Source organism: Cryptosporidium andersoni, assembly GCF_001865355.1.
Source record: "Cryptosporidium andersoni isolate 30847 chromosome Unknown contig_17, whole genome shotgun sequence".
In the NCBI taxonomy this organism is placed as follows: Eukaryota; Apicomplexa; class Conoidasida; order Eucoccidiorida; family Cryptosporidiidae; genus Cryptosporidium; species Cryptosporidium andersoni.
The window spans coordinates 229,676-250,246 of NW_027122834.1; the positions used below are offsets into that span (position 1 = coordinate 229,676).

The window sequence follows — 20,571 nt, forward strand, 5'->3', positions numbered from 1 at the left end:
GTTAGTTTATTATTGGATTTCAATATATTCTATATTACTGCAATATTAGCGCACGAAAATCCATAGCGTAATCCTAGTAACCCTAGTTCTAAGATTTTTTGATTGTGTTATCACTTTCTTAATAAGTTAACTTGAATGGTTGTCGTTCAAAATTTAGCAGATCCTATTCATATAGAGTTCAATACATCAGATTATGAATTTAAAGAAGCCAGATTTATATTAGATTTCATCGGTGTACATAAAGTTATAAGTAAGTTCAATTGTTGAATTGTTAGACCACTAAACCTAAAGATATCATTCCCTTTCGCCTTTTTTTTTATTAAAAAGATATCCCAAGAGAAAATATACAAATTAGTGAACATGAAATAACTGTAAGTCAAAATTAATAATGTGAAGTAAATATGGCAATATCATGTCAATAATTTTTAGATTTTAAATCTTAAAACCCTGGTACCTATAGAAAGTGAGGAATTTACAGATAATATAGGGGTTTTAGAGCTTCTATTCAAGGACTTTTTCCATATAAAGAAGGTGAGGTAATTATATTTTGTAATAAAACGATACATTTACTATACTACCTCATTTAAAAATATTTAGGCATTATATGTAACTCCAAAAAATAACGAATTGAAATTAACTATTATATAATTTAGAATAGGTAAGTTGGAATTTCGGATTTCAATTTTGATTTAAAAATTTTATTTTTAGTATTAGTATTTTTAATATTTGCTCTCACTTTTTCACAGAATAATGATTCTAACAATTTTCCATCTTCAAAAAGTTCCAAGATTTTATCGTGATTTGCATAGTATTTACCAAATTTATATAATATAGGAAATCTATCATATTTAGGATTGCAACTAAGAGCAAAACCCATAATTCCAGGATGTTGTAATACATCTATAGCCAGGAACTGGTTAACCTGTGATACTGTAAATATTTTCAATGTGTTTGAACTAAGTTCTGACATTGGATAATCTGGAGTTCCTTCCATAAATAGTACTAGAGGATTATTTTGAAAAATATAAATAAAATTCTTATCTATCTCCTCTTTATTTTCAAAATAGAATTTTTTACTTTTATCTATAGTTTCTTTATACATTTCTTTTATATCCAGAATATAATTAAATCCAGTAAGTGATCTCTTTAGATTATATTTTAAAAATCCCAGCCCTAAGTTAGGGTTTTTACACAAAGCCCCAATTTTATAAAGTTGCATTATTGGCTTTTTATAAAAGCTAGATATATAAATAGAAATATCCAGAGTATATAAAGTATAATTATTCAATAATTTATATAGGATTGGAGTATTTAAAATGATTCACAGATATATAGTTGAGCTTATTAAGAAAGTATTGTTCAAAATAGAATTTTCTAATATTTAACCTTTGGAGAACTTAAATAAAATAAAAATAATATAAATATATGATGAGTTTTATTCACAAGGGTTAAGTCTACATAGTTTAGCAGAAATATAATTTTTCTATTTGTTAAATTGTTTATTCTACTTGAGCCAAAGTTCTAATTGCTAGCTACAGCGCTAAACTCTTATTCTATTATTAATTGATGGTTTTCAAAGTTTGATTGTATTAGAGATAAATAAAATAATTAGTTCGATATCTTTTTTTTGGGGATAGGTCTATAATATTTTGTAAGAGGTAAAGAATTATATTGAACTACTTTATAAAGTTGGTGCCATATATTGATGCTAGGATTATAAATACTACTTTTAACTAACATAACAAGTTAAATTGGATTATTTTATTGTATAAGTGGATTAATCTTTTTATAGGTGGTATATGAAATTCAACCTTCTTATTTTTCTCAATAAATACCTAGAAGTTGAAATTAAAATAGATGCCACTGTTCTATAGATTAATCCTATTAGTATATAAAGAGGATAATGAATATTGAACTATTGATATATATATGTTTGGCATAAATTTGTTGTACTTTCAACAATATATAATATGAATGAAGGATCTAATTCTATTTTGGATAGATTATTCCCACTAAAACTATCTTTATTCTTAGATATATTTTACAAGAATAAAAAGAAATCTATATATATATATAATAAAAATAAGTCTTTAATTTTTCAACTAAGTTACCAGGATTTTGTTTCATATGTATCTCAGAATATTTGTTTAATAAATATAAAGGAACTTTCACATTTAAAGACAAGTACTCTTCATGAAATTTTACAAAAAATTGAAATCAATAAATGTAATGAAGATATGGGGACAAATTTCTATGTTGCATCTTTATTGAGACATCATATTATATATATATTAAATAATTGTTCAAGTGATTTATTATCCTCATTATCTTGTATTTCATTAATGTTGGAGGATTTAGGTATGACTTGCAACAATTTATTTGTATCTTTATATAATTATGAACTACTAGATTTATTTTCTTTTACCTCAAAGAATGATTTAAATGATATTGTAGACTTAAAAGATTCGAGGGGAATAAAACTCTTGGTAGATATAAATGAACTTTGTAAAGTATTTATTAAACTCCACTTTCAGTCTTTAATAAAATTTTTAAAGTATAATTTATACTCATGGTCACCTCAGGAAATATCTAATTGGATTTCTATTTTTAGAGCAGATGACCTAAATGTTTTAAGTGAGGATTTGCTATTTGATGTCATTTTAAATATATTAAAAAGAAGAGTTTTTATAACAGAAGAAAATAAAAGGGATTTGCTTGATTGTATTCGTATGAACTATCTCTCAAAATCAAATCAGATAGTTTATGCAGAAAAAGAATTTGCAACTAAAGAATTACTTTATATACTTAAGAGGAAGATAATAGGATATAGATGCTTCCCTAGAATATGTTATTGTAACTTTATAAGTTATTCACAAGTCAAATGGAAAAATTTAGATGTTGACTTACCATTTATAGTAAATGAATTAAGTCAAAATGAAAAGAGAGTAGCAGAGATTCCTATTGAACAGGGTACTTGTTTAACAATAAATATTCATTTCGGAACTTTAGAAAATAAAAACAAAATACATGATTGTCGTGAGATTACTAATAAATTAATTTGTTGTGGAGTAGTGTCTACACTGCGAAAAAAGAATATTATTAACTTTTTAGATTTTAAGAGACAATATTTCTATAATGGATTTAAGGATTTTTATTCTATTCATATAAATAATAATAGTGAACTCAAAATTATAGATCTATTAGATAAAATGGGTCAGAAGTCAATGTCAAATAATAAAAATATTTTAACTGGTGATTTCACAAAGTCTAAATTTGAAAATAATTCTATAATAAATATACCATTAAATAATTGGTCTGCTATATTCCCAGAAAAATCCAACTTTTTAAAATCACTCACTCTATACGAAATATTGACGAGAGATCAAGGGATAATCCACATGATAGTTAATAGAATCAATAATTATTTGTTATTTCAAACAAAATCTGGGTTATCTGTATACATTTCTTGCCCGGAATTTCAAAACATTGATGAACCTTTATATCCTTTCATTGTTCTCTCCTCAGACAATATTCATGATATTAGCTCTAATAAATTGAAGGATAATATTATAAAGACTAACTTAATGGAAAAGCCGCATGATAAAGTATCTGCTATATTATATGGCTCTAAAACATGTTACAAATTTTCTTTAGAAGTACAGAGGAGGAATGCAGGAGCACCAAAAAGAGTAACAAGATTACGATATAATAGACATTTTCAAAAACAAAATATAAATAATATTCAAATACAAGCTAACTCTCAATATAAATCACGAGTTACAAATTCAAAGAATACTAGTTCAATATATCGTGGTGAACATAGTGATAAAGGCCGTTTTATACGCAATATTGATACCAGGATAAGATATAAAAGATTAATAGAGGGTCCAAATGAATATATTATTGAAGATACAGAGACTCATGAAAATCAAAATAAAAAGAGAAAAACTGGAACATTTATTCTTTCAGTCTCAAATTTTTTATTTAATGCTATAACTAATTTTGTTTCTTTCAAATTTTTCAATTTGGGGACAAAATATTGGAGAAATTTAGGTATAGATAATATAGTTAAAAGTTCTGAAGAAAAGAAAAATTAATCTTACAATTTCTTTACTCCATTTCAAATTATAAATTTCAAAGGCTAAAAACTTAAAAGTTTAATGTATTTGAGAATTTAGTTATTTAAAACCTATTAATTTATCCCAGCAAAATTAAGGTATCATATTTAGTTTGACTATAACTTTACAATGAAAATAATAAGGCACTAATTATTTGCTAGTTAATACAGGTATTTTAAGAATCGATACCTACTATACTACCAATGCATACACTATATATAATATATATATATATTTAGCCACCTAAGAGTATGGATACTAATCTTTTAAAAATAATATATATAGCAGCTATACTCCCAAGTTTTCCCAAAACTCTACCTACAGCAGGTTTGCATTTCTAGCGATTACATTCTCTAGTGTATAGTTTCTAATAGATCTCTAAATTATATAAGAAGAAAGATGAAAAGTAAATAGTAAGAAGTTTTATGTGCTATATTTGTTTCGGTTTGATATATTATTAGGTATATAATTACTCATTATTACTCTTAGAGTAGTAACTAAATAACTGCACAGCAGTTATAAAATTTGCCTGTTACCGCCCTGCTCGCGACAATGCGTGTTAGTCTCGATAGTATAGTCTTAAAATATTGCATGCTCTTTGAGTGTAGTACAGCTACTCTAATTTGTTGTATCTTTTAAAGGTGTCTAAATCTAAACTTAGGCTGTAAAATTTTACTAAAAGTTACCTTTAATTTGGATGGAACAATCTTAGGTAATATTGGTTTACAATAAGAATTTTTTTCTGGTTTTTCATTAAGACTTCACAAGACAAAGGCTAATTAAGCAATGCTTCTATTCAAGTATGTGTTATACTTTGTTTTGGGAACTTTACTTATTCCTAATACTTGTAACTGTTTGAGGAGTTTAGAAAATGAAAGGTCAGTTAATTACTTAAGAGGTTCTCAATCGGAGGACAGGGCCAAGAACTCCCCAATGGTTCCAAAATATATTCCATCTCAGTCATTATTAGATAAATATCAAGAATTATTCAGAAAGTACCTTAATAATATAGATCATTATATGACAATGGTTATTGCTATTGATATATTCAGCTCTCTATGTTTTGTATTTTGTTTGCGTGGCTTATCATCGCCAGAAACTGCTAAGAGAGGTAATTTAGTAGGAATGTTAGGAATGATTGGTGCAATATCTGTGACAATCTTACAACCTGGATTTTCTCTACAATGGATGATGTTTGTTATTCCATTTTGTGCTGCTACTATTATTGGTTTACTGATTGCACATTTTGTTTCTATGGTAAATTTACCTCAGTTAGTAGCTTTATTCCATTCTTTTGTAGGACTAGCAGCTATGTTAGTAGCATATGCAAATTTGTGGAGTCCATTTACACCTGAAAGTGTTCATACTGGGATTGTACATGCTATTGAAATATATATTGGAGAATTTATAGCTAGTTTTACTTTCACAGGTAGTATTGTTGCAGCTGGAAAATTACATGATATTTTTCCAAATAACTCATTAAAAATTCCAGGTAAGCATTTCATAAATACATTGTTATTATCTGGCATTATTGCAATGTGTGGTTTATTTGTTGCATTTGATGATTTGTCAATGAGGACATACTTTTTATATGGTAATAGTTTAGCTTCTATGATATTAGGTTTGCATTTAGTGGCATCTATTGGTGGTGCTGATATGCCAGTCGTGATATCAATGCTAAATTCCTATTCTGGATGGGCAACATCTTTTACTGGATTTATGCTTCACTCTAATGTACTCATAATCTGTGGAGCATTAATTGGATCTTCTGGTACCATTTTATCATATGTTATGTGCTGTAGTATGAATAGATCACTTTTAAATGTTATTTTTGGTGGATGGGATGAATTAGGAGCAGATGCTGAAGGAGGTGAGGTTTTATATGACATGTCTTCAGTAACTGAGACAACAAGCGCTGAAGTTGCACGAGATCTTTTATCTGTCAAGAAGGTCTTGATTGTTCCAGGATATGGAATGGCAGTATCTCGTTGCCAATCTGAAGTTGCTTCTATAGCACAGGCATTGCGAAGTCGTGGAATTAATGTAGAATTTGCAATTCATCCTGTTGCTGGACGTATGCCAGGGCATATGAATGTTTTACTTGCAGAAGCTGAGGTCCCTTATTCTATTGTTAAGGAAATGGAAGAAGTTAATCTTCATATGGAAGATTTTGGTGTAGTTCTTGTTATTGGAGCAAATGATACAGTAAACCCTCTAGCATTAGAAAAAAACTCTAAAATTCATGGAATGCCTGTAATTGAAGTTTGGAAAGCTAAGAAAGTTATTGTCTCAAAGAGAAGTTTAGGTCGTGGTTATGCAGCTATTGATAATCCTTTATTTTTCAAACCTAATACGCGTATGCTTTTTGGCAATGCTAAGGATAGATTGACTGAGATACTTTCAAATATAAATATTTATGTACCAGAGAAAACAACCAAACTTCTTGATGACTCAATAGATTCTGATAATGATTCAAATATAGAACAATTAGATGATACTAAAGGTACTGGATCAGCTGAATCAACTAAGAAAAGTGGTAGTTCTAACTCTGAGGAATATCTAACTCCTTCTTTAACTCTAGGAGTTCTAAAGGAGGATTCTGAAAAAGAAAAACTTGTTGCAATAGCTCCAAACTATGTTAAGAAGTTAAGAAAAATAGGTTTTAGAGTTTTAGTTGAAAGTGGAGCAGGAAATTATAGCAAGTATAGTGATAATATGTATGAGGATGCTTCTTGCACTATTTTGGCAACCAAACAAGACGTAATAAGTCGTTCAAATGTGATTATAAAAGTACAAAAACCCTCTGAGGAGGAAATTTCATATATGACTTCAGGACAAGTATTGGTCAGTAATATATGGCCAGCACAAAATCCCAACCTATTACAGCAATTAGCTGAAAAAGGAGTAACAACAGTTGCATTGGATGAAGTACCAAGAACAACTAGAGCTCAACGCCTGGATATTAGGAGTAGTATGAGCAATTTAGCTGGTTACAGAGCTGTTATAGAGGCGTTTGCTCGTCTACCAAAGCTTTCTAAACCTTCAATTACAGCTGCAGGTAGAGTAGATGCAGCAAAAGTATTTGTAATAGGAGCAGGAGTTGCAGGACTGCAAGCAATAGCTACAGCTCGTAATCTTGGTGCCGATGTATATGCAAATGACATACGATTAGTAACAAAGGAAGAAGTAGAAAGTTTAGGTGGCAAGTTTGTAGCAGTATCTATAAAAGAAGAGGGTCAAACTATAGATGGATACGCAAGAGAAATGAGCAAAAAATATCAAGATTCCCAGCAAGCATTATATAGTAAAATGATAAAATCTTGTGATGTAGTAATAAGTACTGCTTTAATTCCAGGTAAGCCATCTCCTAAAATTATTACAGCAAAGATGGTAAGGTCTATGAAACCTGGAAGTGTTATAGTAGATATGGCAGCAGAAATGGCAGATAGAAACAGTGGATGGGGAGGTAATTGTGAATTAACACATTATAATGAGATTTTTGAAGATGAAGTTAGTGGTGTTACTATTATTGGTTTAACTAATCTTCCAGCTACTATGCCTGCACAGGCATCCGAGTTATTTAGTATGAATATAGTACATTTAATGGAAGAGCTTGGAGGAGCAGAACATTTTTCTATAGATGTAAATGATGAATTAATGAAGTCTATGGTCGTTACAATGGACAATAAAGTAAGATATATTTTACCAGAGATGCGACCCAAATCTAAAGACATAATAGAGATATCGGCAGGAAATTATGAAAAAGATATATCTACATCAAGTATAGAAATATCACGTGGTAATGATCTAAATCGAATCTTGAACTCGGATGTAATGTTTTTTGTTTTTGTATCTCTAATCTTGGGAATTTCAATTGGATTTGGATTTGGTTTGGACTCTGAAACACTAAATAATATCTTAGCATTTGTTTTATCTGTAATTATTGGATATTATTGTGTATGGAACGTATCTCCTTCACTACATACTCCTTTGATGTCTGTGACAAATGCATTATCTGGAATTATTATTATTGGAGCAATGCTTGAATGTGGACCAGTTAATATATTCTTTACATTCCAAGTATATTCACTGTTCGTTCTTCTTGCCACTTTCTTTAGTGCTATTAATATTGTTGGCGGATTTTATGTCACAGCTAGAATGTTATCCATGTTCAACAATACAGAAACTGATCATAGCTATTCTCTTATTGCATAAACCTATACACTATAATTGATCTATTTAAGCTTTGCAAATTTTTTGTTTCTAATATAAAAATTCTATATTATCTTAAGTATATAAATAAGTTTGGGGAATTTCGTGAATATAATATATAGACCCTGAATAGAGTTTCTAAGAGTGAATATAATCACAAAGCTAACCATTTAGATTTCAAAGGAGTGAATTATTAGGTAGTTGAAATAATAGTTTATGATTTTGATTCTCATATTTTTACTTAAATAAATTGCAAATAGGAACTGTTAATGCCAATCTTAGTACTTTAGAGTTAATATTGGTTTATATAGGCCTTTAAATTCTGTAAAATGTGGGTTTGCAGTTATAGAGTACTTGGGATAAGTTAACTATTGTTTTGGTAGTTACAAGAGAGGCACTAGAGGCAACTAATAGGTATCAAATTTCTCACAGGATTTAAGTTAAATATCTACCAATATATACTGATATATAGTATAAATATTATGTTACCTTTAGTGTTGAATAAGGTGAGGAACTAGCCTAAAGAATACCATATGTGATATGAACCAAAGTAATCTATTAATTTCACAGGCTTGGTAAAGTAGAATTCCCTCGTAAAATAAAAGTTTAATTTTAATTCGTTATATAATAGTGCATCTATAACGTTAAAATATTAAGTTTAATCAACTAGGATTAATCTAAAATAACTTAATGTTTAAAATATTTAGTGATGAATCTAAAACCACCACCATAATATTAATTGGATAAATACATCCAAATTATTAACTACAGACTCAAATAAATCCTCTGATATTTTCTTTTGTTAAATTTAATCTTTAAACCAAAATACTCTTCCAATATCTTCTCTTTAATTGTAAATATCTTGAGCTTACGAAAGTAAAGACTTCAAATATAGAATCTACATCATCTATGTCTTAAAATAGCTCATAATTCTTGAAGTAGTTGAAATATATATCAATAACTTCTACCTATATTTGATATTCACAACAAATAGAAGAGATAATAGTTAAAGCTAAAAATAATTGTCAGTAGTATCTATTATGTAAAAGATTAATCGAATTTAAGAGAGGTTTCTGTACAAAAGTGGTTAATTATTCAAGTTGTAGCTAGTTATTTGCTGTCTGATTAACTGAATTTTGATTTATTGATGACTGAGAAAGACCACCACGACTCTTGCCCCTACCTCTGCCACGTCCTCTCATGCCTCTACCACGTCCACGGCCACGACGACGTGTATCACCCTTAACAGCTGCACCATTTGGACCACATACATTAACTGCCTTTCTGCGACCCTTGTCATCTGTCTCAACTTCATATTCAACACGTTCAGCTTGTCCTAGTGATCTGAAACCTTCTACTTTAATATTTTGTTGATGCACAAATATATCCTCAGATCCATCATCAGGTGTAATAAATCCAAAACCTTTTGCTGAGTCAAACCACTTGCAAACTCCTGAATGTGGCATTATTTAACGTAGTGGTTTATCTTATTAATTATGCAGTAAAGTGAAATTAGAGAGATAGAATGCTTACTTCACTAATATTCGACTTTCTTTGTCCACAACCGCCAGGCCAACAAGTATTGTACTAGTTTTTAAGAAGAGTTGTCTAGTCTAGAATATACTTTAAATAGCTCTTGGTTTTACTCCACTAGTAGCTGTATTGCTACACATAGTGATAGTCTACAATGAGACTGTACTCTTAAATCATCAAAACAAATATTATCGATACCTGAGACAATTTGAGACGAGACACAAAGTATGTGTCTAAACAATCTGAGACAGCTTCAAAATCTAAAACAAAACTTTAGATCTAAAAATTGCGATAGATTATAGAAGATACAGTTAAAAGTGAAGTAGTTTAATTATATATATACCGTTATAAAGCTTATAATACTTATATACTGTAAATTGATCGTTAGGATCTTTCATTAATTTTATACTCTAAGTTCCAGGGTAGTGTATTGTAGAAATTTTATGATATATTTATATATAATATTTAATTAGGTATATATATAAACAACACTACTTTCTTTGCTACTGTGGAAAGTTATGTGCATGTAAAAACCTGATTATTAACTTATATTACAGACAGGGAATGGGCACTATAATTACATGAATCAGTCTTTCAAGGGTTGCAATAAATAATCCTAGTAAATTTAACATTTTATCCGGAACATATTAGTTAATTGTATGTATTGTAGAATCTATAAAAGGGGATTAGGGTGCTTTATTAATAATTAGATGGAAGTGATGTAAATTAAACATACTTCAATAACTCCACTTTTAGTTAATTTAAAGATAAGTAAAAAAAAAGTTAACTGAAGTAAAATATTTACAATGCTGTATATATAACCCCAAAGTAATGAAATAATTAGATAACCACATTATTTGACATAAACATCTATTTGGATATAAAAGTATATAATTTCTTGTAATTGTAGAGATCACTGTAATTAGTCTCCAAGTGTCTTAGTTATAGCAAGCAACATGAAATTTTGCAGAGTAAGTTATAAGTATAGCTATAACAAATTATAAGCTCTAACTCAGCTGATAGTACAAATCAAATTACCCACTTTTTGTAATTGGCTTATTTAAATATTCATAAATATTTAATAAAATAAATATAATTTCTATATTAAGCATATAGTTATATAACTAATTAATTTACTTAAATACTAATATTTACTAGTTACAAATAATTTAATAAAAGAAATTTCCATAATTGTATACTTTTAACTATCAAATTGAACTTATTTGCTTTAAACTTACATTTCATTTCTATATTGTTGCTTCAAGTGTTATCCAATAAACAATGCTACAAGGTAGAGTATAAAAAAATAAAATTGAGGTTAATTTCATTCTATACTAATTAAAGTTTTTTTTATGTGTTGATCTATACATATTCTTATTCTTGAGTTCATTAAGTCTTCCTCTCTTCTTACGTCCTCTATACTCATACCACTGCTTCGAAACAGATTGACAGAAGTCTACATGGATTCTAAATTAAACAATAGTTAAACTTAGTGAAAAATAAATAATTAAAAAAAGACACTTTATATTCCTTAAGATGTCTTTAAAGGAAATATTTAACAGATAAATAAGTGGTACTTCTCTTACAGTTCTTGTCTACAAATGGACTTACCTTCTATCATCAATTATAACACCTTGCATTTTTGTGAGTGCTAACTCACAATCCTGTTTGCTCTCAAATTCTATAAAGGCATATTGTAAGGATTCACCTGTTTTCCAATCATAAACAATATTGCAAGATAAAATACGACCAAATCTAGAAAATATGAGTTCTAAATCTTCCTCAGTTGTTATAGGATTTAATTTGCATATAAACAAAACATTTTCTGGGGGTTTAATATCAGCATCTGGTATATCTCCGAGTATTTCTAATGTAATAGCTCTTGATCTTGCTTGTCTCTCATTAATGGTATTGATAAGTCTCAATTCATCGTGATCTTCTAGATTATCTCTAGGTTCGTTATCATAGATGTGAGTGACTTCAGGGGGTGATTCAGATGGAATAAAGTGATGTAAATTACAAGGATCTGGAAAGGGATCATCCAATATACTAGTATGTAGAATATATAATTTTTTAAGAGGAGAATTATCGTTATCTGTTAATGTTTCACTTATTTTTTGGACCACATCTAAACCTTCTTCAACCATACCAAAAATTGTATGTTTTTCATCCAAGTAATCCAAATTTTCAGATAATGTAATGTAAAATTCAGAGCCATTTTCATTTGGTTTATTATTGGCCATTCCTATTAGTCCAATTTTATTATGTCTCAGTTTTGGACAAATCTCATCTTTGAAAAATTTAAAACGAGGACTTATACAGTCAAGTATATTATTCCTAGATAATTTAATATTACGATTTGAATAATTTAATATACTATTATAAAGTTCAGGGTTTTGTTCTTTTTTTTGTATGAAGGGATTTTCGGCAAAATCTTCTTTGTATCCTGTAGTTTCGGCATCAACTGAAGCTACTTTACTGTCATCACTTTTACATGTTTTAAAATTCAAAAATTCCAGAGCTTTTAGAATCCCAAAAATTGATATATTTCCATATTCCTCCGATATTCCTGTACGTATTAGGAAGTTTTTTTCAACACTGTGTATTAAACTATTGTTGTAATATTTTATCTTACATAATTTTAAGAAATTTTCACTAGCCTTTGGGCATTCTTTTATATATAAATCAATAACAATATCTCCAAGACTTGTACTTACAAGTACAGACATCAATATACATATTCACTATTTTAAAAATCGATTAACGAATTATAAACTTTATGTATAGTTAATCAGATCTTTATGTCCCGGGTATTTTAGGCAAACATTTAACACGCGGAGTAATAACTTAAACTTTCTATCTTTTTATTTATTAAAATGACTTGGTAAGTTTTGTAAAATTTTTGATAAATTTCAAAACAGTAATACTATTTTAAATTTTCAGGCCCTTTTCAAGTGCAGAGAAGAAGAATATATCATCTCCTATTGATGAATTTGTTCCCCCTCCTCCGGGTGGATCTCCATTTGCACCTCCACCTGGTAAGTTTTTCTTATTTTAAATCAATAATATTTCCTTATAATTCAACCAAATATTCTCTTAATTTTTTTCGAATAGAAATTCCGCATTCTCTAAAGCATATAAAAGATCATTCTTTTTTTCATAAAGAATTCAAAGGATTTTCAGCACCACCTGGAAGAAGTATTGACTCTGAAACAAGGTTAGCCTAATTATCTAAAATGTATTATTACTGAAATTTTCTATAAATATCTATGATTCGATTCTCTTGTAGAACTTATGAACAACGTTTTCCAAATAGTAAAAAGTCTATATTTGATCTTGAGTTTAGTCCAAGAACACGAGCTTGTCTTGAAAATATAAAGATGGGTATGAAAATGGTAAGTGTAAAGTAAATAGTTTTACTGAAAGTTTTTGAATTTGTAAATTTAATCTATTATGATCTCCATTCTTCGAATAATAGGGTGCTTCTGTTGGTGGGATATTTGGAGCACTAACTGGCGTATATGCTGCTGCTAAACATCGAAATCTTCTAGCAATTCCCATATCTATTGTAAGTTATTCTTTAAATAGATTTCTTTATATTGAATTTTTCAATTATAATTTTTAACTATAGGCTGGAGGAGCTGTAAGTTTTGGTTTCTTCCTTGGTTGTGGGATGATAGTGAGATGTGAAAGCAAATAAGTACTAGTGTATGAGCATAACGAATTTTAGATTCGGTATGGCATTTTTAATAGATAATAGATAGACAAACTAGTTATTTAAAAGTAAAATACATCACTTTAACTTCTTTTCTTTAATGTATAAAATAGCTTTTAAAGCAATATGATAGGGAAAATATATGCATGCATACACGTGGATACATGTACATATAACTTTTCTTGTTACTACATATGCATGCATTATATGTGGATATCTTTTTTGATACATGTCAATATGCAAATTCTTTGAGTATTACGTGGACAAATTAGAAATTTCAGTGTAAGAAGTACATTAAGGTCAAAACTTGGTATAAAATAATTTGCAATTTTATACAATGACTCTCAGCATTTTAGTTATGTGTAACCCTCTATTGGACATTATCATACAAAGGACTAAAGAAGAGATTGAAAGCCTTGGATTAGAATTAGGGTCTGCTACTGTAAGAGATGATGAAAATACTCTTAAACTAATTCATTCTATAATGAGTGGGGAGAAAGACGTGAACTTTGTAGTTGGTGGATCACTTTTAAATTCATTGAGAGTATGTCAAGGATTTTTTAAAAATGATGATAATATAGAGCTATATTTTACTGGAAGTATAGGTGATGACTCTCGTGGAATTTTGATGCAAGAACTACTTGTAGAGTTGGGGATTAAAAGTGAATTTAATATATGTAAGAATTCTAAACTAGAGACAGCAATTTGTGCAGCCTTTATAACTAACAAAGAAAGAACTTTGCTGGCGTCTCTTGGGGCAGCAAAAGAATATTCTATGGCAACATTTTTAAGACCTTCACTGCAGAAGGTACTACATAATGCAAGCATAGTTGCTGCTAGTGGTTACTTTGTGGAAGTATGTTTTGATGCAGTAATAGAAGCCGCAAAGGTCTGTAACAAAAATTTTAGTACTTTTATTTTTAATCTTTCGGCAGTATATATTACTCAGAAGTATATTAAGCAGCTTACTTTGTTACTACCTTATGTTGATTACTTAATCGGAAACTCAAAAGAATTTGTAAGTTTATGTGAAATTCTCAAATGTAATTCGAGATCTGATTTTAGAATAGTTAAGAGTGGTAGCTATAACGATTGTTCAAATTTAACTACACTTGAGGGTAACTATACTACAGTGCAAAATAGTAATGAAGACTCTAAGTTTACTAATAAAAAGTTAGTATTGAGAAGTACCATCAAAATAACTAAGAAAGAAGAGATATTAGGAAATAAGATCAGTGAAACTCCAAGTACAGTGATGGAAGATCTTTTGTTAGAAATATTTGAATATGTTAAAGCAGCATGTAAGATAATTTGTACTCGTGGGAAATATCCTTTAATGTTAGTCCAAAGAGAAAATGAGAATACTGAACAAATAAGGGGGATTATTGATTATTACAACTGTATACATGTACCTGAAGAGAAACAAGTTGACTTTAATGGATGTGGTGATGGATTCCAGGGTGGTTTAATGTATGGTCTAGCAAAGTCCTATCCTTTACATGAGTGTATTTATCTAGGAATTTATGCAGCGTCAGTAATATTACAAAATGTTGGTTGTTCTTTTGACTCTATAGAGACACTGAAGGAACAGGAACTTATCGGTGCTTTGAAAGAGTTTAAAGTTGCAAATACAAAGAGAGACTTAATAAAGAAGATATAAGAAAGTGACAGATAGAATTATTCTTGATCTGATGGTTGGGTAGCATAATGGAAATTAGTGACAAATTATAGGAGAGTTGAAGCTTTTTCAAGAAATTAAGAACGATACAAGGTCAATAAAAGTAAATGGGATAATATTAACTATATATACAAAATAACTTAAAAGTAAGTAACAGCAAAAGACAATATATATAGACTTCTGTTTTTTATTGAAAAGGTTTACTTTACAAATACTTCATTATCTGGGATAGAATAACACTCATTCTTACTTAGCTTATACTTTAGTGGCGCTTGAAAAGTAGCTCAAAGGCCGGTAGTATAAAATTAAGGATTATTAGCAGAGAATACAGAATAAGACTAATGAGGTCAGAAAAATATATAGTGAGGTACATCTGAAGAAAGTAAGTAGGTGTTGAGTATATAGCTGTATTTTGGTCTTTTTAGATGCCTATTCTACCAGCAGCTGATTTTGTATCTTTGCATTACACTCCTTTTGCAGAAAGAGTGCAATCTTCATCACACAATAGAAATCAGCTAATAATTAATCAGGTTTATCATAGTATCTGGATATTTTGTTCTAGTGATGTGGACTCATTATGTACACTAAATATCTTGATGAATCAATTTTTAAGACGTGATAATATATCATGCTTAATAAATAGTGTCACTCATTATAATGAAATATCAAGCATTTTACAGGAATACGAGAAATATAATACCCAGAGAGAGTGTGTTGAGGTTTGCATATTAATTAATTTAGGAGCAATGGTTAACATAGTGACATTTATGAAATCTTGGTTTAGTGCAAATATTGAATTCTGGATTTTTGACTACCATCGCCCAATTATTGACGATTTGTTCTTAAATTCTAATGGATTGGAAAATTGTATTGTTATTTTATCACAGCAGGAGATCAATTTCTTAAATAGACAACAAAATAAAAAAAAAGATGAAAAGAAAGGTAATAATGAACAAAAGAAGACTTTGGGTACAATAAATAATTCTTTACCCTCACTATCACAGACAATAGATGATCTTGATATATTGATGGGAGCTAAAGATTTAAGTGACAGTAAATCGAATGATAAAGATACATATAAGGAAATTAACACTTCTAATTCAGATAATGATAGTTATTTTGGAGAGTATACCGGTGACCCTAGTAGTTTTGTTATTTTACAAGCATTAAATAATGCTTTTTCATCAGATAGAATAAACGGGAATGTATTGTGGTATGCCAGCATAAGTATAAGCTGGCATTATTTCAATCACTACATTGAAGCACTTGACTATAAAGTTTATATAGACACAATAAATAACATATTACTCAAATATATTAAAAGTAATACGAGTAAATATGATAGAAAACAGTGGCCAAAATATATTAGGAGGGATCTTTATATTCCGCTATATAGACATTGGAATTTACTAGAAGCAATAAATTGTTGTGATATATTATTCACAAATATGAATTTGTGGAAAATAGAGAATTATAGAGAATATATAATGATGGGTCGTGTATCTGCAGGGTTATCATTAGATGAGTTTACCGAAAATTTTTATTTATTGGATAAATTTCAGTCTAAGAAATTAGTAACGGAACTACCGAAAGGATTTGAATCACTGATTGATAATGGTCAGTCTTCAATTTCTTTAACTATTTCAACATTTATAAAGCATTTACCTGCAGTAGTACTTGATGTAGGAATGCACCCACATATATCCTCATATGACATGGCCTTAATATTACATACTACTTTAACTGGATGTAGTCAAACTTCAAATTTATCAGGATATATATCAGAGAGTAATTCAATGATTAACAAACAGGATACACCAATACCTGTTGGTATCTCTATAGAAAATATAACTAAAATGGAGTTAATGTATCGCGATAATTTTAGAGTGGCTTTACAACTATTACAACTTTGCACTAATGATGGTAATAGTTATATAGGTAGTAACCAAACAAAGAACATATGGAGAATTTTCAAACAGTATATTGATGAGACAAAGCAGTTACTTTCACTTACAATAAAATATGTCCGAATATTACTAACTTCAAGTACAAATGATTGTGTACTCATCCGTCACAACTACTTTACTCTAGTTGAATATAGTGATATTGAGATTAGTCATGCATATAATTTGCGTCTTATTGGTAATATTCTTGTATCTGTTTTAAGTAAAGGCCATGATTTACAAGATAGATTTGTTATTGTAAATAAAGACAATTTATCTCAGATTGCTACTGTTGTGGGGATTACACCTAGCTGTGATATCCATAATCCTAACATCTTCGGATCTTTATTTTCGAAAGCTATGGACAACTTAAATGAGAATAAAGTAGATGGTCATAACAAAAGTTCCCCAAACTACTTTATACAGGATGATTTTGATTTTTGTATTATACACCTACATCTAAATATACTAGATAAATTTATCTCAGTATTATTTGTGCTGGCTGAAAATTATTCACAAAATCTAAACTCTATATATAGTAGTGATGAAGAATTGGTGCAACAATCTCAAGATACTGATGAGGTACTGATAGATGATACATTGGATCATAGTAATAATAATCAAGCGGTGGTTTCTCAGTTAGGTTCTTTAGATGAGGGGTTCACCCCTTAATGCAACATTAAGGCGATATTTTCCACTAATACTCCAAAATTTCGATTTTAGAATAATGGAAGAAGGGGATTCTATAGATGAAAATAAAATTATAGACATATATAAATATCAATCTATAAATAATAACTTACATGGCTTGTGTGAGGTTTCTCATGAATGTAAATGTGCAGGTCTGTATCTTAAAGTCTTAAAATCTGTCATGAATATATTAGGGATCCACTTGCTTTTATATTTTTATTTTATAATATAGTGGAGGTAATATTAAGAACTTTTTTTTTGAGTAACTTGCAGGAAATTGTTATGGAAGTTGAAAGAATAACAGTTCATATTGATTTTATAGATATGATTAATCAAATAGAAAAGGGAATATAAGTGCTTTTGTAGACAATTTTAGTATTAACTTGAGTAAGAGCGTGAATTACCTCGTTTTTGTTGTTTTACCCTTTGGTATAGGGAATGAATATGCAGAAAACTTCGGATTGTATAGTTACATTAAGATGATTTTTATAAAAGATAACTTATATCCTATGGTTGATTTAGTTCATGGTATATTAACTTCTAAAGTTACAAATTTTAATGTTTGGAATATTAAAGTGGAAATATATGATAATGATACAAGCTTTCTACAAGTTAGTCCCTATAATCAAGATACAGCGAAATTAAAGATGCCTAAACAAAGATGTTTAAATTACCTTAGTTTTGGGGAGGGATTTAAAGTGAGGATTGCTGTAGAAACATATAGGAAATGTACCACTTAATAGAGCCTTATATGGGACAGCAGGATCAATATTTACAGTAAATATATATAGCAAATCGAAATTATCTTTATATTATAGTATAAAGTAAGTAGTTATTATAGATCTAACTGATGGTAGTAACTGTGGTTGTGGTATGTACCCAGTAGGTACATACCATCCTATAAATGAATCCTGCCCCACATTAACTAATAGTATTTCATTGGTATTTCTTAATATTGCATCTATTTGATGGTGGAGTTCAAATTTGGAAATATTCAAGTAAGTTGGGTCCATCTTTGTATTCAACAACTAAGAGATATTCAACTTCTGAAGATACAAAATATACAAGTAATAGTGTAGTGATATTCTTAATGTTAAACAGAGTATACAAGATAAAAAACTCGAACTTGTGAGTTTTACTGCTTTAGTAGATATAAGTTCTATATTTGTCTCCTATATGAATACTACGAAAAGAATTGGACAGTTCATCTCATTTCCTGAAAAGATGGATTTATTTCGAGGATATAATGGTCCTAATGTTAATAAAGTTTATAAAGATGATCATAAAAATGATAATGATGATAAAGCTTATAATTAAAATAGTAAAGCTGACTCTCCAAATAAGAATAACATAAACTACCTTTTAAGAGGAGATAGAGAATTCAAACTTTCGTTTCAAAATTCCAGTGAAGGTGAATCTCAAAAGCTAATGAAATTTATCTTTAAATAGATGGTATTATATTGCAAGATGCCCGGAACAGTGCTTAATTAACTATGAGAGAAATTGAAATCTTGCAATGTATTCTACCTTATATAGACCTTTTGAAACATAAAGAGACCTAGAAGGAAGGTTTAGTACTAATCCATAACTATAACTATTACTATATATATTTCACTTAATATATTGCTAATCATATGATTAAAGTAAAAAACAATAGTATTATTCTCTACTTTTTAGCTACTACTGTGTGTTTATCTAGCGCTAAAATAAGTATTCAGTATTGTGTGCAGCTTTTTCCCCAGGGTAGTAAGAAAGAGAGACGAGCATCAAGTATTTTAAAATGTCAGGGATCTAATGGCCCGAAATTTTGGAAGCAATGAAGTTTCTACTATGTTGTTCTTATTCATCGATAGATCTGGCTTCCGAGCTTGCAGTTGACAATACAATAAGTTCCAAGGCAGATTCAGATACTGAGCTGAAATTGTTAGAAATTTCTTCAATAAAAAATACCTATATTAATACTGCAATTAATAGATTACATCAAGCTGAGAGTGATGCACAAAGTATTATAGCAAAAGCCATGAACAATCGTCAAGTGTATCTAGATAAAGCAAAAGATGTAGCATATGAAATTGTTAAACCATACTATGATCTTGCAAGTGAGGAAATAACGGAAATTGAGACGTCTCTTAATAAAGAATTACATATTAAGTCTCTTGAAGATATTGCAAGAAAATTAGACTATAATGAAGAGGATATAAGTAGCCGCAAAGAATGTGCTGCTTCATACCTACTAAGTCAAGTCTGTACTGTGCAATTTTCGATAGATAATCCCAATTTTATTCATAAATATGTTAATGAACCGTTAAAATTGCGTTCAACAAGTATAAAGGATAAATTAAAAAATCGGAGTAAGGGGAAAAAAACCAGTAGTGCTATAAGCTACATATCTTCTACAAGTAATAATTTTTTATCTAAATCAGTATCCAATATTTCGAAAATATTAAATTAGTATAGAAAACACTAGAATTTGAATATAAAGGAAAAGGAATTAGAATAATATTTGACTAGTATATTTGTTCAACCAATATTATACTATTGTAAATTTTCTCTCAATAGAAAACTATTTAGAAAACAAAATCCTCTATATGATTAATTTGAACTTAGATGGCTGATATAGAAATTATTTGAATATTCACATCTTAGTATTGTGTTGTAGATTTCATTAATTCTATTAACTTA

The 20,571-nt window shown here is 29.1% G+C and overlaps 11 protein-coding genes across 11 annotated transcripts; 8 read left to right on the plus strand and 3 right to left on the minus strand.

Moving 5' to 3' along the window:
* Positions 1 to 135: 135 nt before the first annotated feature.
* On the plus strand, positions 136 to 648 carry cand_023070 (uncharacterized protein; the record flags this gene model as incomplete). The annotated part of the gene is made up of 4 exons (XM_067212537.1): positions 136 to 250; positions 328 to 371; positions 430 to 531; positions 598 to 648. The coding sequence occupies 4 exons, from the start codon at positions 136 to 138 to the stop codon at positions 646 to 648; spliced, it is 312 nt and encodes a 103-aa protein (XP_067068810.1).
* Position 649: 1 nt separating this feature from the next.
* Positions 650 to 1,219, minus strand: cand_023080 (uncharacterized protein; the record flags this gene model as incomplete). Its single annotated transcript, XM_067212538.1, has 1 exon — positions 650 to 1,219. The coding sequence occupies one exon, from the start codon at positions 1,217 to 1,219 to the stop codon at positions 650 to 652; it is 570 nt and encodes a 189-aa protein (XP_067068811.1).
* A 751-nt stretch (positions 1,220 to 1,970) lies between these two features.
* Positions 1,971 to 4,097, plus strand: cand_023090 (uncharacterized protein; the record flags this gene model as incomplete). The annotated part of the gene is made up of 1 exon (XM_067212539.1): positions 1,971 to 4,097. The coding sequence occupies one exon, from the start codon at positions 1,971 to 1,973 to the stop codon at positions 4,095 to 4,097; it is 2,127 nt and encodes a 708-aa protein (XP_067068812.1).
* An 807-nt stretch (positions 4,098 to 4,904) lies between these two features.
* cand_023100 (NAD alpha subunit family protein) lies at positions 4,905 to 8,333 on the plus strand (the record flags this gene model as incomplete). The annotated part of the gene is made up of 1 exon (XM_067212540.1): positions 4,905 to 8,333. The coding sequence occupies one exon, from the start codon at positions 4,905 to 4,907 to the stop codon at positions 8,331 to 8,333; it is 3,429 nt and encodes a 1,142-aa protein (XP_067068813.1).
* Positions 8,334 to 9,436: 1,103 nt separating this feature from the next.
* On the minus strand, positions 9,437 to 9,796 carry cand_023110 (cold-shock DNA-binding domain-containing protein; the record flags this gene model as incomplete). The annotated part of the gene is made up of 1 exon (XM_067212541.1): positions 9,437 to 9,796. The coding sequence occupies one exon, from the start codon at positions 9,794 to 9,796 to the stop codon at positions 9,437 to 9,439; it is 360 nt and encodes a 119-aa protein (XP_067068814.1).
* A 1,401-nt stretch (positions 9,797 to 11,197) lies between these two features.
* cand_023120 (peptidyl-prolyl cis-trans cyclophilin-type family protein) lies at positions 11,198 to 12,592 on the minus strand (the record flags this gene model as incomplete). Its single annotated transcript, XM_067212542.1, has 2 exons — positions 11,198 to 11,330; positions 11,475 to 12,592. 2 exons carry the CDS (start codon positions 12,590 to 12,592, stop codon positions 11,198 to 11,200), a joined length of 1,251 nt encoding a protein of 416 aa, XP_067068815.1.
* A 147-nt stretch (positions 12,593 to 12,739) lies between these two features.
* cand_023130 (uncharacterized protein) lies at positions 12,740 to 13,563 on the plus strand (the record flags this gene model as incomplete). The annotated part of the gene is made up of 6 exons (XM_067212543.1): positions 12,740 to 12,747; positions 12,807 to 12,901; positions 12,978 to 13,080; positions 13,153 to 13,258; positions 13,342 to 13,431; positions 13,495 to 13,563. The coding sequence occupies 6 exons, from the start codon at positions 12,740 to 12,742 to the stop codon at positions 13,561 to 13,563; spliced, it is 471 nt and encodes a 156-aa protein (XP_067068816.1).
* Positions 13,564 to 13,915: 352 nt separating this feature from the next.
* On the plus strand, positions 13,916 to 15,238 carry cand_023140 (adenosine kinase; the record flags this gene model as incomplete). Its single annotated transcript, XM_067212544.1, has 1 exon — positions 13,916 to 15,238. The coding sequence occupies one exon, from the start codon at positions 13,916 to 13,918 to the stop codon at positions 15,236 to 15,238; it is 1,323 nt and encodes a 440-aa protein (XP_067068817.1).
* A 443-nt stretch (positions 15,239 to 15,681) lies between these two features.
* On the plus strand, positions 15,682 to 17,871 carry cand_023150 (uncharacterized protein; the record flags this gene model as incomplete). Its single annotated transcript, XM_067212545.1, has 1 exon — positions 15,682 to 17,871. One exon carries the CDS (start codon positions 15,682 to 15,684, stop codon positions 17,869 to 17,871), a length of 2,190 nt encoding a protein of 729 aa, XP_067068818.1.
* Positions 17,872 to 17,926: 55 nt separating this feature from the next.
* Positions 17,927 to 18,629, plus strand: cand_023160 (diacylglycerol kinase; the record flags this gene model as incomplete). The annotated part of the gene is made up of 2 exons (XM_067212546.1): positions 17,927 to 18,041; positions 18,325 to 18,629. 2 exons carry the CDS (start codon positions 17,927 to 17,929, stop codon positions 18,627 to 18,629), a joined length of 420 nt encoding a protein of 139 aa, XP_067068819.1.
* A 1,076-nt stretch (positions 18,630 to 19,705) lies between these two features.
* cand_023170 (uncharacterized protein) lies at positions 19,706 to 20,341 on the plus strand (the record flags this gene model as incomplete). The annotated part of the gene is made up of 1 exon (XM_067212547.1): positions 19,706 to 20,341. One exon carries the CDS (start codon positions 19,706 to 19,708, stop codon positions 20,339 to 20,341), a length of 636 nt encoding a protein of 211 aa, XP_067068820.1.
* Between the last annotated feature and the right edge of the window lie 230 nt (positions 20,342 to 20,571).